Source organism: Trichechus manatus, unplaced genomic scaffold (genome assembly GCF_000243295.1).
Source record: "Trichechus manatus latirostris isolate Lorelei unplaced genomic scaffold, TriManLat1.0 scaffold00035, whole genome shotgun sequence".
NCBI classification, from domain to species: domain Eukaryota; kingdom Metazoa; phylum Chordata; class Mammalia; order Sirenia; family Trichechidae; genus Trichechus; species Trichechus manatus.
In genome coordinates, this window is record NW_004443971.1 from 10,628,105 (window position 1) to 10,641,651 (window position 13,547).

The 13,547-nt window shown below is 48.1% G+C and overlaps 1 protein-coding gene across 7 annotated transcripts in view; it reads right to left on the reverse strand.

Moving 5' to 3' along the window:
* Positions 1–13,547, reverse strand: part of NFASC (neurofascin) — a 224,241-nt gene that overhangs the window by 68,865 nt on the left and 141,829 nt on the right. For 3 of the 7 annotated variants that reach the window (XM_004375239.2, XM_004375244.1, XM_004375243.1), the window contains one exon: positions 4,384–4,564. In XM_004375239.2, the coding sequence (XP_004375296.1) occupies positions 4,384–4,483 (100 nt within the window). In that variant the 5' untranslated portion in view covers positions 4,484–4,564. Of the gene's footprint in view, positions 1–4,383; positions 4,565–13,547 lie in introns of those variants that run through there. The other 4 variants (XM_004375241.1, XM_004375240.1, XM_004375238.1 and 1 more) reach the window with 2 other exon arrangements.

The window sequence follows — 13,547 nt, forward strand, 5'->3', positions numbered from 1 at the left end:
GACCTGACTACTGTGAAATGTCAAGAGGAGTTTAGGGGCTCCAGGGCAGCCTGGTGAGCCAGAGTTTAGACAGAAGCCGAAAGGTGCAGGAAGAGTCACAGAGGAGGGGAAGAGAGACCTCAGAGAAAGGAGATGAGGCGTGGCAGGGAATGAGTGTCCTACTAGTCACACTATCAGTGAATTAAACTCTTGTGAGGGAGATGCATGGAGGGGGTCAAAATAATGCTTCCAGGTGGGCCAGGGTTGCATGGCCTGCTGGGGCAATGAAGAGAAATTGTCTCTACCATTTGCCCAAGGCTCCCTGGGCAGGTAACAATAAGACATGAAAAGCAAAAACTCGAAGGTTTCTGAACACATGCTCCGTGGGGGTCCCTACTACAGCATCTTCACCTGTCTATAACTGTCCTGCCCAGAAAGGGTAACTCTGGGAAGGCTGAAAGCCAGTGGGGATGGGCATGGGATGGGGAGCTGGGGAGGAAGGCCATTCTCAGGAGAAGCAGGCTGACACCTGAACCCAGGCCATCTGACAACCAGCCCAGGCCCCTGGTGTCTTCATTCCAAGCAACAGTTGGCATCTGTTGGATCCTGACATGTAGTTGAGGGCTTTGGCCTCATCTGGTTGGGAAGCTTGACAAAAAATTTACTCTGCCCACATGGGCTTCAAGCCTCTCTGGTTGGTTCCACTGAAAGAGCCTGAAGACACTGCCCAGGGGGAACTGAAGTCCAGGGGAGGGGAATCACTTAGTTAGGAACCCAGAGGAAGTTTGCTGCAGAACTGGAGTGACAACCAGCTCTCCCAATTCCTAGTCCACAGCTTTATTTTACAAACCCATCCTTGGCCAGAGAGGTGTGTTAGCCAAGTGGTGCCTTAGCACTCTGCTTTCTCCCTGACGCTTTGGACAAAGGTGAGTAAGAGGGGAGGCCTTGGGGAGTGGAGACCCTCAGGGCAGCAACAGCTGGCTGGTGCTGATCACAGCCCCACACTGAACAGTCACCCAGGGGCCTTTTGAGAACCTACTTGCCTAAAGGGGTCATGGCATGTGCAGGTACCACAGTGTTACCAAGGAATTTATTACAAGGACAGAATAAACCCAGAAGACAAGCTGCCACAGGGAGAAGTCAGTGGGGACAGCCTGTCTCGGGACAAGGAGGACCAAGCTCCCCTCCAGCCCTGTGACCCCCATGTCACACCACCTGCCCTTCTCTCCTTCCATGGAACTTGCTTTATAACGATGTCAAGTGGAGAATGAATCGCTCTGGCGGCTTCCAAGGGAGAGGAAAAACTCTCCAACAGGGCTCGGCAGGGGGTGAGGTCTGATGCCGCCCAGTCTGCAGGGCTTCTCTGTTCATGCGCCTCCTTTCTTCCCCTGGCTCTGATCATGATGACCTCTGGCTCCCATCCTCGGAGGACAGAGTGTGAGTGATTGTGTGTGTGTGTCGTCAAGGCCATCCTGCAGCCCTGTTTAGGATGAAGATGGGGAGAAAGTGTCTCTCCCACCCACTGCCCTCCTCTGTGGGTTCCTAGGAGAAAAATGCTGGGTCCCCTTGATCTGGGGAGCCGACTCCCTTTTTGGCAAACTCACGCTGGTTGATGAGGCGACCCTGTGCTTTTTTCAAAGATCATGCTGTTCTCCTTGGCGTTGGTGAGGGAGGGAAGTGGCGGGCGGGAGGGGGTGCGTGTGACTCCATTGGCAAAGCAAGGGAAGCTGGAGACTGGAAGATTCAATGCTGGATTGTGTAGCAGCCCAGGGCTCTGTTCCAGGGGCCTGGGGAGCCCAAACTCTGCATCCACGGCGAACCAGGGCCAAAGACATGTCCGCCCTCCAGGCACAGTGAATGCTCCCCAAAGGGACAAACGAGCCAAAGGCCACACCTGGCAGGACAGCCTCTGGCCCCAGCCCCCTCAGCCCCTCCCAGCCGACAGACTGGGAGAGCTAAGAATGCCACCCGTTTGTTCCCAGCCCACTCCACTGGGCCTCAGCCCAGGGTGAGACTGAGGATGGGTAATATGGGATGGCATCTGTCGTGCTGGCTCAGCAAGAGGGAGGAAACTGGTGGAAGAGACCCTCTTCCCAGGCGACCGGGCCCTCCCTGAAGGGCTCGCCTTCCTGTAGTCTTAGCTCAGCTTTTGTAGACTCACTTTGGAGATGCCATAATGGCCACCGGGCTTGCAGCAACCAGAGAGGTACAATATGTATGGGGCATGCCCCTGGCAGCAGGCATCTCCTGCATTGACACAGCCTGGGTCACCTGGTCAGCACCTGGAATGGTGACCCAGATGCACTCACCTCTTCATTCAGAGAGGCGCTATGGTCACATCCTGGCTCTGCCACTTACCAGCTGCTGAGCTGGAGAACTCAGCTTTGTCTCCTTGCACCTCAGTTTTCTAACCTGCAAGCTAAGGATAATACCTACCTTGGGGACTAGCTACGAGAATCGCATGAGCTATATATGTAAAGTACTTAGCTCTCTACCTGGCACGTGGTAGCTGCTATTACTATTACTGTTATTATTCCAGTGAATTCCAAAAAGAACAAAGACTAAAAGGAGGCAGAGATGCCAGAGGCAGGGTGGGGCAAATCAGGTATCAGATTGGAGGGGTGGTCAAGAGACCTGGGTTCTTTTCCTGACTTATCATCTATTATCTGTGTGACCCTGAGCAAGCAATGGCTTGAGTTTCTGTGAACACGACATGGGAAGAGGGACCCTCCCAGACCCTTCTCCCGGACACTGAGACGGAGGAAATGGTGGTGGGGAGGGCACCCCCAGCCCTCTGCCTCAAAGGTGGTACTGTGGAGAGATTGATGGCTTGAATTCATCTATTTATGGGTTCACTTTGCCGGAACCCCTGTATTCCCTGGCCCCTGGGATCAAAATGGCAGGTGAGTGAGGAGAAGCTGCCATAGCGAACTGAGCCTTCACCACTTTCCTGATAACCCAATTTCCTCTGCACCCCCTCTCCTCTCCAGGGACAGGGCCTTCTCATGCTCCTTATTAGATTGTCTGCCTGGGACTGTTAATGAGAAACTCTCCTTGAGCCAGCAGTGCAGACGGTCTCCATGGGAACAGTTTTTTCCACAACTCTCCTCTCCTCCTTTCTGTCTGTGTGCATGCACATACACACGCGTGCACATGCATACACACACACACACACACACACACACACACACACACACGCACACACTTGGGGTTCTCAGGAGGGCAGCAGGGGCCTTGCCTGCCCATCTAGCTTCTGGGTCCAGCGTACAGTTATCACTGGCCTTCTCTCCTCTGAAGGGCCCACTCCTCTGGGGCAGCTGTTACTGGTGAAGTGGGGTGGGGGGAGGCTGAGATGCCTGGCAACTCTTCTCTAAACTACGCCAACTCCAGGACCAAAGGCCTGATTTTGAACAGCTCAGTGGGATCTTCTTGAAGGTTGTATTACTTTCCCATCCCCTCCCCACACATTTGTCAGCTGGAGAGAGTCCAAGTTAATATTGGCATCACACGGATTCCCTCTGCTCCTTGAAGCAGGGGACAGGGTCAGAGGTGGTGTGCCCACATCATGGCACTGGGATGCTAAGACATCCTGGCAGAAGGGTCAGAACTGTGGCCAGGAGGCCTCCCCTAGAGGCAGAGCCAAGGAGCGTGGCTGCCAACCAATGGGCCATTAGGAATGCAGCAACAGACATAGCTGGTGGAGATGTGGCTGTTAGTTCCGCATTTTAAGCCCCTTACCTTTTCATTCTGATGGTCAAATAATGCCCCCACCATGGGAAACAGAATGACATGGATTTTACTTTCCCCATGGCAAAGTTGACCAACAGAAGAAATTAGTGTCTGATTCTCCAACAGGGGCCTTATAATGGAGCTCTATTTTAGTGTCTCACTTAGTCAGCCTTCTGTAAAGATGATTCCCTTCCCAGACCATCCATCCTCCTGATCACTTCAGTCAACAAGGCCTGAAGTATCCAGCTCTGGACCTGTCAGATATTAGAGAAGAACATTCTACCACACTTGATCCCCAGAAACTCTGTGCTTATGGGACAGTCAAGACAAGAGAGGGCTGTGGGAGGTGAGTGGTGGGAAGAACTCCAGAGTGACATTCAGAATTCCAGACTCTGCCACCCCCTGGTCCTGCTCAGATGCCCCATCAGCTGGCCCACACATCGGCTCAGCCATAGCCCTGAGAGAGAGAGAGAGCACTGTGACTTACAGCCTTAGTTCCAGACATGAGCCCGAGTCAGTTCTCTGGAGAGAAATGCAGCTCTGAATCCCAGAATCCACTGCTAGTCCTCTCCCCAGCCTTCTTCAGATGGTCTTAACTCTCCCCTGATTTCTCTACTCTCCAACTTCCCTGCCCAAGATTTGGTAGAAAAAGAGAAAAGACAGAGCAGGACTCACGATCCATAGGAATCTCGATGGCTCCGCCGAGGCTGAGAAGCCAGAGGAGGAACGCTGCATGGACCCACGGCGGCAGCTGCTGCCTGGCCATCCTCAGCATCAGGCCTGGCTCCCTGCTCCCCAGCTCTCGGGGTCTGGCCACCTCCAGCCGCTCTAACTGGGCCTTCTGGACTGAGCTCAGCTGTGGAAAGAAGCACAACAAGTAAGTTTTTCCCGAACTTGTGTTTTGCTCTAGGAATCTTACAGGGCCTGGGAGGACTCAAGGATCCCCTTGACAGATGCTCTAGAACAGGGTTTCTCAAGAGAGGAACTACTGGCATTTGGGACTGAACTATTCTTTATATGAGGGCTGTCCTGGGCATTGTAGGATGGCTGGCAACACGCCTGGCCTCTACCCACTAGATGCCAGCAAAGCCACCTCTCCCGCAGTTGAGACAATAAAAAACGTCTCCAGACATTGTCAACTTACTCTTCTTCATTGCCTTTTGTCCTCTGGAGGGCACAACCACCCCCAGTTGAGAACCACTGTTCTAGAAGGAAGAGTAGTTCTGCACAAAACAGTCATTATTGGGGACTGAAGTATGTGTTGGAACCCTAACCCCTATAGCTGTGCATGTAATGTAATGTAATATAATCGCTTTCCACAGTGCAATCTAATGTTACGGTAATAGGTCCGTATCAGTATCAGGTGTGCCCTAAACCCAATCAATCTGAGTTATAAAAAAAACAGATAAGACACAGCGACAAGTACATGGTGGGGAAGCCAGATGCCATGTGAGGACAGCCAAGAATCAAGGAAAGCCTGGGGCTACCAACAAGGAAAAATCAGCAAGGTCAATACCCTGATTTGGACTGTTGACCTCTAGAACTGTGAGAAAATAGATACCTGTTTTTTAAAGCACCCATGGTGGTATTTGTGTTACAGCAGCACTAGCAAACTGAGACAGCCATGAAAACAAACCCTGGCTCACTGGCTCAGCATCCAGATGTCATGCACTGAGCTGGTAAGAAACACACCAATTTCATAGCCTCCCTGAGCCGTTTGTTCTGAGTGTGCCTGGGCTGACTGTGTCCGGGTTAGGGGCCTAGAGACAAGATCACGCTGATGTCTTATGATATCAGGGGGAGGGGAACAGGGAGAAGGTGGCAGCTCTGCGGATTATGGGTTAGATAGGTGGTAACTTGGTTATCCAAAAGACATTTTTGTTTCCTTTCTGAGGAATGATTTCTGCAAATATTTTGTGGGGCTTAAGGTGTGGTCCCTGGTACTGTCCCTTTAGAGATAATGGCAGTGCTGAGATGGCGGTCCAGGTTGGGTCAACATTTATGACAGCTCAGTGTCTACATCATCAAGCATGAGAGACTACTCCAGGGCTTACAGGGTGTCATGGATTGAATTGTGTCCCCCCCAAAATATGTGTCAACTTGGTTAGGCCATGATTCCCAGTATTGTGGGGTTGTCCTCCATTTTGTGATTTTCCTACGTGTTATAAATCATAATCTCTGCCTGTGGTTAAAAAGGATTAGGGTGGGATGTAACACCCTTGCTCAGATCACATCCCTGATCCAATGTAAAGGGAGTTTCCCTGGGGTGTGGCCTGCACTATCTTTTATCTTACAAGAGATAAAAGGAAAGGGAAGCAAGCAGAGAGTTGGGGACCTCATACCACCAAGAAAGCAGTGCCGGGAGCAGAGTGCGCGTCCTTTGGACCCAGGATCCCTGCGCCTGAGAAGCTCCTTGACCAGGGGAAGATTGATGACAAGGACCTTCCTCCAGAGGTGACAGAAAGAGAAAGCCTTCCGCTGGAGCTGGCACCCTGAATTTGGACTTGTAGCCTACTAGACTGTGAGAGAATAAATTTCTCTTTGTTAAAGCCATCCACTTAGGGTATTTCTGTTACAGCAGCACTAGATGACTACGACATAGGGTTAAGGGTTAAAAATGGCTGTCCAAGGAGCCTGGAATGGATCCTTAAGAGACAAACCTTTCTTCCCTCCTTCTGAGAGAAAACATTAAGAACGACCTATAGCTGAGACTCAAATACCGAACTTTAAGACTGTTGTTCTGCCATGGGACCAAGTCAAAGAGGAAGTAAGAGGTGGTTGTCCCAGATTCCTCCAGCTTTTCTGGGCCGATAGCTACCTATTCCATTGTTCCATTCCAGCAGCAATGTGAAGCCTACTCTCAACTTAACACCCCCACCATCTCCCACTGATCCCAGGGACCCTGAGGCGGGGGGGAGGCACTGACTGAGTTCTCCAGGGCTTGCTCTTGGGAGGGCAAGGGGTCCTTCTGAAGATCTGCAGCAAAAGAAGGTCACCGGTCACTCCAGTAAGATGAGGTACCTCTCCTGTGCCAGGATGTGGGGCAAGCTGAAGGATTCTGACTCAGATGTCAGCATTTTATTTCCTGGAAGCTGGGCCCAACACCAGTACCCAACCCCATATACATTTCTAGATGGTATCCACTTGCCTTCATTCCCACTGCCACCTCGTGGTTTTGACCACCATCATTTCATGCCATTGTTCCTACAACAGCTTCCTAAGTAGTCTCCCCAACTCAATTCTTGCCCCCTCTGATTCATTCTCCAATCACGACCAGAGTAATTAATGCTAAAGTGCAAATGTGATTATACCACATCCCTAATCAAACTCTAAATAGCTCACTGCTGGCTGTAAGTTAAAGCCAAAGTCCTTGACATGGCTCAGAGGCCTGCACAACGTGGCTCCTCTGCAATCTCTCCTCTCACCACCCTCCTCCTGCTTCTGTGCTCCAGCCAATACCATCTTCTCTGTCCATCATGCTCTGTCTTGTGGACTGACCTTTGCACAGACCCACCTCTGTCTAGAACTCTGAGTCTGCCCTCTCTCACTCGCTCCTGGATTCTCCAAGTATGAATTAGAGGTCCCTCCTATGTGCTCCTGTACAGCCTTTAAAAAAAAAAATCCGTTGCCGTCATTACTGGCACTAATCAAAAACACTGGAAATGACAAATGTTGGAGGGGCTGTGGGGAGATCGGAACTCTTATGCACTGCTGGTGGGAATGCAAAATGATACAACCATTTTGGAAAATGATATGGCGCTTCCTTAGAAGGCTAGAAATAGAAATACCACTCCTAGGAATATATCCTAGAGAAAGAAGAGTTGTCACTCGAATAGACATATGCACACCCATGTTCATGGCAGCATTGTTCACAATAGCAAAAAGATGGAAACAACCTAGATGCCCATCAACAGATGAATGGATAAACAAACTATGGTACATACACATAACGGAGTACTATGCAACAAGAAAGAACAATGATGAATCTGTGAAGCATCTCATAACATGGATGAAACTGGAGGACATTATGCTGAGTGAAATAAGTCAATCATAAAAGGACAAATATTGTATGAGACCTCTATTGTAAAAACCCATGAAAAAGCTTTCACACAAAAAGTAACAATCTTTGTTAGTTACGAGGGATGGGAGGGATTGGGGGGAAATACTAAATAGGCAATAGATAAGTGGTATCTTTGGTGAAGGGTGAGACAGTACACAATACAGGGGAAACCAGCACAGCTTGTACAAGGAAAGGTCATGGAAGCTCCCTAGACACATCCAAACTGCCTGAGGGACTGAATTGCCGGGTGGAGGGCTGTGGGGACCATGGTCTCGGGGCACATCTAGCTCAATTGGCATAACACAGTTTATAAAGACAATGTTCTACATTCTACCTTGGTGAGTAGCGTCTGGGGTCTTAAAAGCCTCTAAGCAGCCATCTAAGATACTCTACTGGTCTCACCCCTTCAGGAGCAAGGGAGAATGAAGAGAACAAGACACAAGGAAAAGATCAGTCCAAAGGACTAATGGACCACAGCTACCAAGGCCTCCACCAGACTGAGTCCAGTACAGCTAGATGGTGCCCGGCTACCACCACTGACTGCTCTGACTGGGATCACAACAGAGGGTTCTGGACAGAGCTAGAGAAGGATGTAGAACAAAATTCTACCACACAAAAAAAAGACCAGATTTACTGGCCTGAAAGAGACTGGAGAAACCCCGAGAGTATGTCCCCCAGACCCCTTCTAGCTCAGTGGCGAAGTCACTTCCGAGGTTCAGCCGGGGATTGGACAGCCCCATATAACAAAACGGGACTAATGAGGCACAGCAGTCCAGGGACAAGGACTAGAAGGCAGGAGGGGACAGGAAAGCTGGTGATAGGGAACCCAAGGTTGAGTAAGGACAGTGTTGACATGTAGTGGGGTTGTTAACCATTGTCCTAGGGCAACATGTGTACGTTTAATGAGAAACTATTTTGTTCTGTAAACTTTCATCTAAAGTGGGAACAGCAGCACAACTGGAAGAACGTAATCGATGTCACTGAAATGTGCATGCAGAAATTTTTGAAATGGATGGTGTACCTTTGGCTATGTATATTTTCACCAAAAAAAAAAGGTCGAGAAGGGAGGGGATTGACATGTCGTGGGGTTGTTAACCAATGTCATAAAACAAGATGTGTACTGACTGTTTAATGAGAAACTGTTTGTTCTGTAAACCTTCACCTGAAATACAATTAAAAAAAAAAAAAAATCCTTTGCCATCACGTCAGTTCATTTCGATTCTAACTCATAGTGACCCTATAGGTCAGAGTAGAACTGCCCTATAGGGTTTCCAAGGAGCAGGTGGTGGATTCAAACTGCCGACACCTTTTGATTAGCAGCTGGGCTCTTAACCACTGTGCCACCAGGGCTCCCCCATTATGCACTTTTCACGTGGTATTCATTCCAAAAGCTACTTGTCTGTATCCTCTATAAAAAATAAAGGCTCTATGAGGGAAGGTGCCCTGTCTTGCTCATTGCTCTACTCCTAGAATCTGACACAGCGCCTAAAGCACAGAGGTACTCAAAATCATCCGATGGATGGACGAAAGAATGAATGAATGAGTGAACAAAGGAATGAATGAAATAAGAAGTCACATGGGTCACAAGTGTTTTTTAAACCTTGTGTTTCCCCAAGAAACCACCAGGCGGTGCAGGAGAGCAGATAGATAGTGCTAGGCAGTGTACTACGAAGGCAACCGATTAGTGGAGAAAAACTCTCTCCCTACACAGGCACTGCATTCTGGCCAGGGAAGGAACCAACTGGAAGACGGTGGAGAGAGTAGAAAGTCTCCCAAGAAGGGACCCTCTGGCTAGACAGCATCACAGGTCTCTGGTTGTTCCTCTTAACTCTCTAAGAGTGTCCTTACGCTGTCCCAGAAAGAGCCTGCCAACTCCTTTCCTTGGATTAGTATATATCTCCAGAGACTGGACTCAGATTATCCAACTGAAGCCTTAGTGCTGAGGGAACTAGCACCACAGAAAGGCTCAGCATTCCTTCAGGGAGAGCAGTTGGGATGGCTCCAGTCTTGGCTCCATGGCCGCCATGTTTTGTTCAGGAGCTGCCAAGTGGTAGGAAATGACAGGAAAGAGATGGCAATCTTATTTTGGGAATCTTGATGGAAATAAGAAGACAGAAGCTATTCATTAAGCAGAAACACACTGGCAGAAAAAAATCCCAATTATTTGGGGTGTTTTAAACTCATAATTTAAAAACACAGTAGAAAAAGAACATAGGAATAATCACATTTAGTTGTTTGGCAATTCTCTCCCCTTCTACTCTCTGGAACTCAATTTTTCCAATAGAATCCTAAAGCAGGAAGAGAATTAAAGATCTGTTTGTTTTATCCAGTCCCCCCACTTTTCAGATGAGGAAACAAGAGCCCAGGGAGGGGAAGTGACTTGCTCAGGGTCACCCAGCTGGTTAGTGGCAAAGCTAGGAAAAGAACCTGGGTTTCTTAATTCCCAGCCCAAAGCTTTTCTACCCAATTTTCCTGTCTCTCTATATACAGGAAAGTTTCAGGGTGAAGTTGCTATTTTAAAAAGAAACGTATAGTTTGGTAGTTCCTCAAAAAGTTAAACATAGTTTATGGGACAGTGAGTCTAAGTCAACAGTGGTGAAACAATAGGTGGAGAGATAGCTAGAACGGTGACGTGAGGAATGGCACCAATGTCACTGAACTATACATGTAGAAATTGTTGAATGGGCATATGATCTGCTGTGTATATTTTCACCAAAAATAAAATAAATATTAAAAAATAAACAGAGAATTATCACATGACCCGCAATTCCACTATACCCCAAAGCATTGAAAACAGGTAATCAAACAAGTACGTGCCCATGTATGTACAAAAGCATTAATTCGAAATGGCCAAAAGGTAGAAATAGCCCAAATGTCCATCAAAAGATTAATGGATAAACATATCTTGGTATATATCTACAATGGAATACCATCCTGCCAAAATGGAAAAATGAAAGAAAAATGAAGTACTGATACAGGCTACACCATGGATGAACCTTGAAAACATTATGTTAAGTGGAAGAAGCCAGACACAAAAGGTCACATATTGTACGATTCCATCTGTATGAAATATCCATAATAAGTAAATCCATAGAGACAGAACACAGACTGGTGGTGACCAGAGGCAGGAGGTGACGGGGAGTGGGGAACAACTGCTTAACGGGTACAGGGTTTCCTTTTGGGATAATGAAATGTTTCAGAACTAGATAGAGGGGGTGGTTGCACAACACTGGGAATGGACTCAATGCCACTGAATCGTTCACTTTAAAATCATCAGTTTTACATTATATGAATCTCACCTCAATTAAAAGAAAAAAAAAAGAAACGTATAATATTGGTTTCCATAATGTGGTCATAAAGATGGAAGAGCAGAGGATGAGGAGGGCAGGTTACTTGATCTGGACATATAAGTGTCTTCAGATGCCTGGGCTGCATCCACTCAGCCTAGAAGAAAGGTACATGGCTTGTAACCCGTTCCAAACATTGAGGGGCTATCCATCCAAGTCAGAGAAGGGGAGAATCCACTGGCTGTCTAGGCATGGAGTTTCCAGTGTTGAGATCAAGGAGCCCAATGCAGAGTGAAGGCAGAGATGCTCCCCTGGGGCACGTCCCCATCACCAGTGTTTACAGTTTCCCCATCCTGATAGCCAGGAAGAGAGGGGTAAGGGGCAGGGGTATCTAACCTAAAGCAATGAGGCTCACATTTCCAACTAAATCTTAAGGCCCAGTCACATAATCTCTCAGGTTCCTCCCCTGGCCCTTCCAACAACTCAATAGGTCATTGCTAGGGGTAGAGAGGTGTAGCATCCAGAAGGGGGATGTGGTTGACTCTGATGAGGTCCCCCAACAGTATTGCTGGGTCTACAGTGGGTAGGTCCTTCAAGGGGAATGCCATCTAACTAGGATGCATCTGGGAGAAGGAAAATCCCACATCTATGAGGAAAAGTGGAAAAGAGAGGGCAGGCTGCAGAAGACCGGGCCATGTTGACTGTCTTCGAATGTTGGAAGAGGGATTAGAATTTTTCTGTCTAGCTTCACAGGGGCAAAACTAGGACCAAACGGGGGAGGTTCCAGAGAGGCAGACGCTGCCCTGAGATACAGGGAAGAATATCTAATAAATACAGCCATCCCACAGTGCCATTTATAAAAATTAAACGCACCACCCACACACGCAACAAATACGCCATGTTTCTGAGGGATCCTTTTATATTTAATCAGACATGTAAGAGGTAGATTGTAAGGATGTAAATACATTAGAGGAGGTGCCTACTGCAGTCGGGAGAGAGTGTGGAAAAGAACAAAAATAAATAAAAACAAAAGAGAAATCTTGTGTGGACTGATGGCGTACTGTGAATTGGGGAATATGATTAAGCCAACTCGTGTATATCTGATGTTTCTCCCCTCCCCCAAGACACACACATACACACACACACACACACACACACACACACCCCACCAAAAGACAAGAAAATGAGAGAAAATAGAGCCATTTGAACATAAATCTCTGCTGTGTGAAGTAATGAGCTCACTGTTTCATAAAGAGTCCAAACGGCATTTGGTCAGGTGTGTTGCTGACATTGTTCCTGCACAGGATGGAAACTGGATGCTTATCAGAATCACCTCGGGCATTATTTACACATACAGATTCTTTGACCCTCAAATCTCTAGGCAGGGGCCGAATCAGGCCTGCAGATTTTTTTTTTTTTATTTATGTTTTTTAATTTGCGTGCTCTTGCTCTTGTTAGGAAACCCTAATGGCATAGTGGTGAAGAGCTATGGTTGCTAACCAAAAGGTCAGCAGTTCGAATCCACCAGGTACTCCTTGGAAACCCTATGGCGCAGTTCTACTCTGTTCTATAGGGTTCCTATGTGCCGGAATCGACTCGACAGCAACGGGTTTTGTTGCTGTTAGCTGCTGTCAAGTCAGGCCCCAATTCATGGTGACACCCTGCACAACAGAACGAAATGCTACTTGTGCCTGTGTCAGCCTCATGATTGGTTGTGAACTGGACAGTTGTGATCCATAGGGTTTTCCTTGGCTGATTTTTGGAAGGAGGTCACCAGGCCTTTCTTCCTCATCTGTCTTTGTCTGGAAGCTCTGCTGAAACCTGTTCAGCATCACAGCAACACGCAAATCTCCAGTGACCGACGGGTGGTGGCTGCACATGAGGTGCTGTGGCCAGGAATCAAACCTGGGTCTCCTGCCTGGAAGGTGAGAATTCAGCCACGGAACCACCCCTGCCCCCTTCACGTCATCATGCTGTTGTTAGCTGCTGTCAAGTCGTCCCTGACTCACAGCGACCCCATGCACAAAGGGTCAGATCGTTGTGATTTGCAGGTTTTCACTGGCTGACTTTTTGGAAGTAGATTGCCGGGCCTTTTTTCCTACTCCCTCTTAGTCTGGAAGCTCCGCTGAAACCTGTTCAGCATCATAGCAACACGCAAGCATCCACTGACAGATGGGTGGTGGCTGCACACCAGATGCATTGGCTGGAAATCGGACTTGGATTTCCTGCATGAAAGGTAGGGATTCTACCACTGAACCACCAATGTCCTCTTAAATGTCCTTCCAAAACCAAAAAACCAAACCCACTATGGTTGAGTTGATTCCGACTCATAGCAGCCCAACAGGGTTTCCAAGGCTGTAAATCTCTACCGACTAAGACTGTCACATCTTTCTCCCATGGAGCCGCCTGTGGTTTTGAACTGCTGACCTTTCAGTTAGCAGTTGTCATAGTTTGAATTATGTCCCCCAAAAAATGTGTGTATCAGTTTGGCT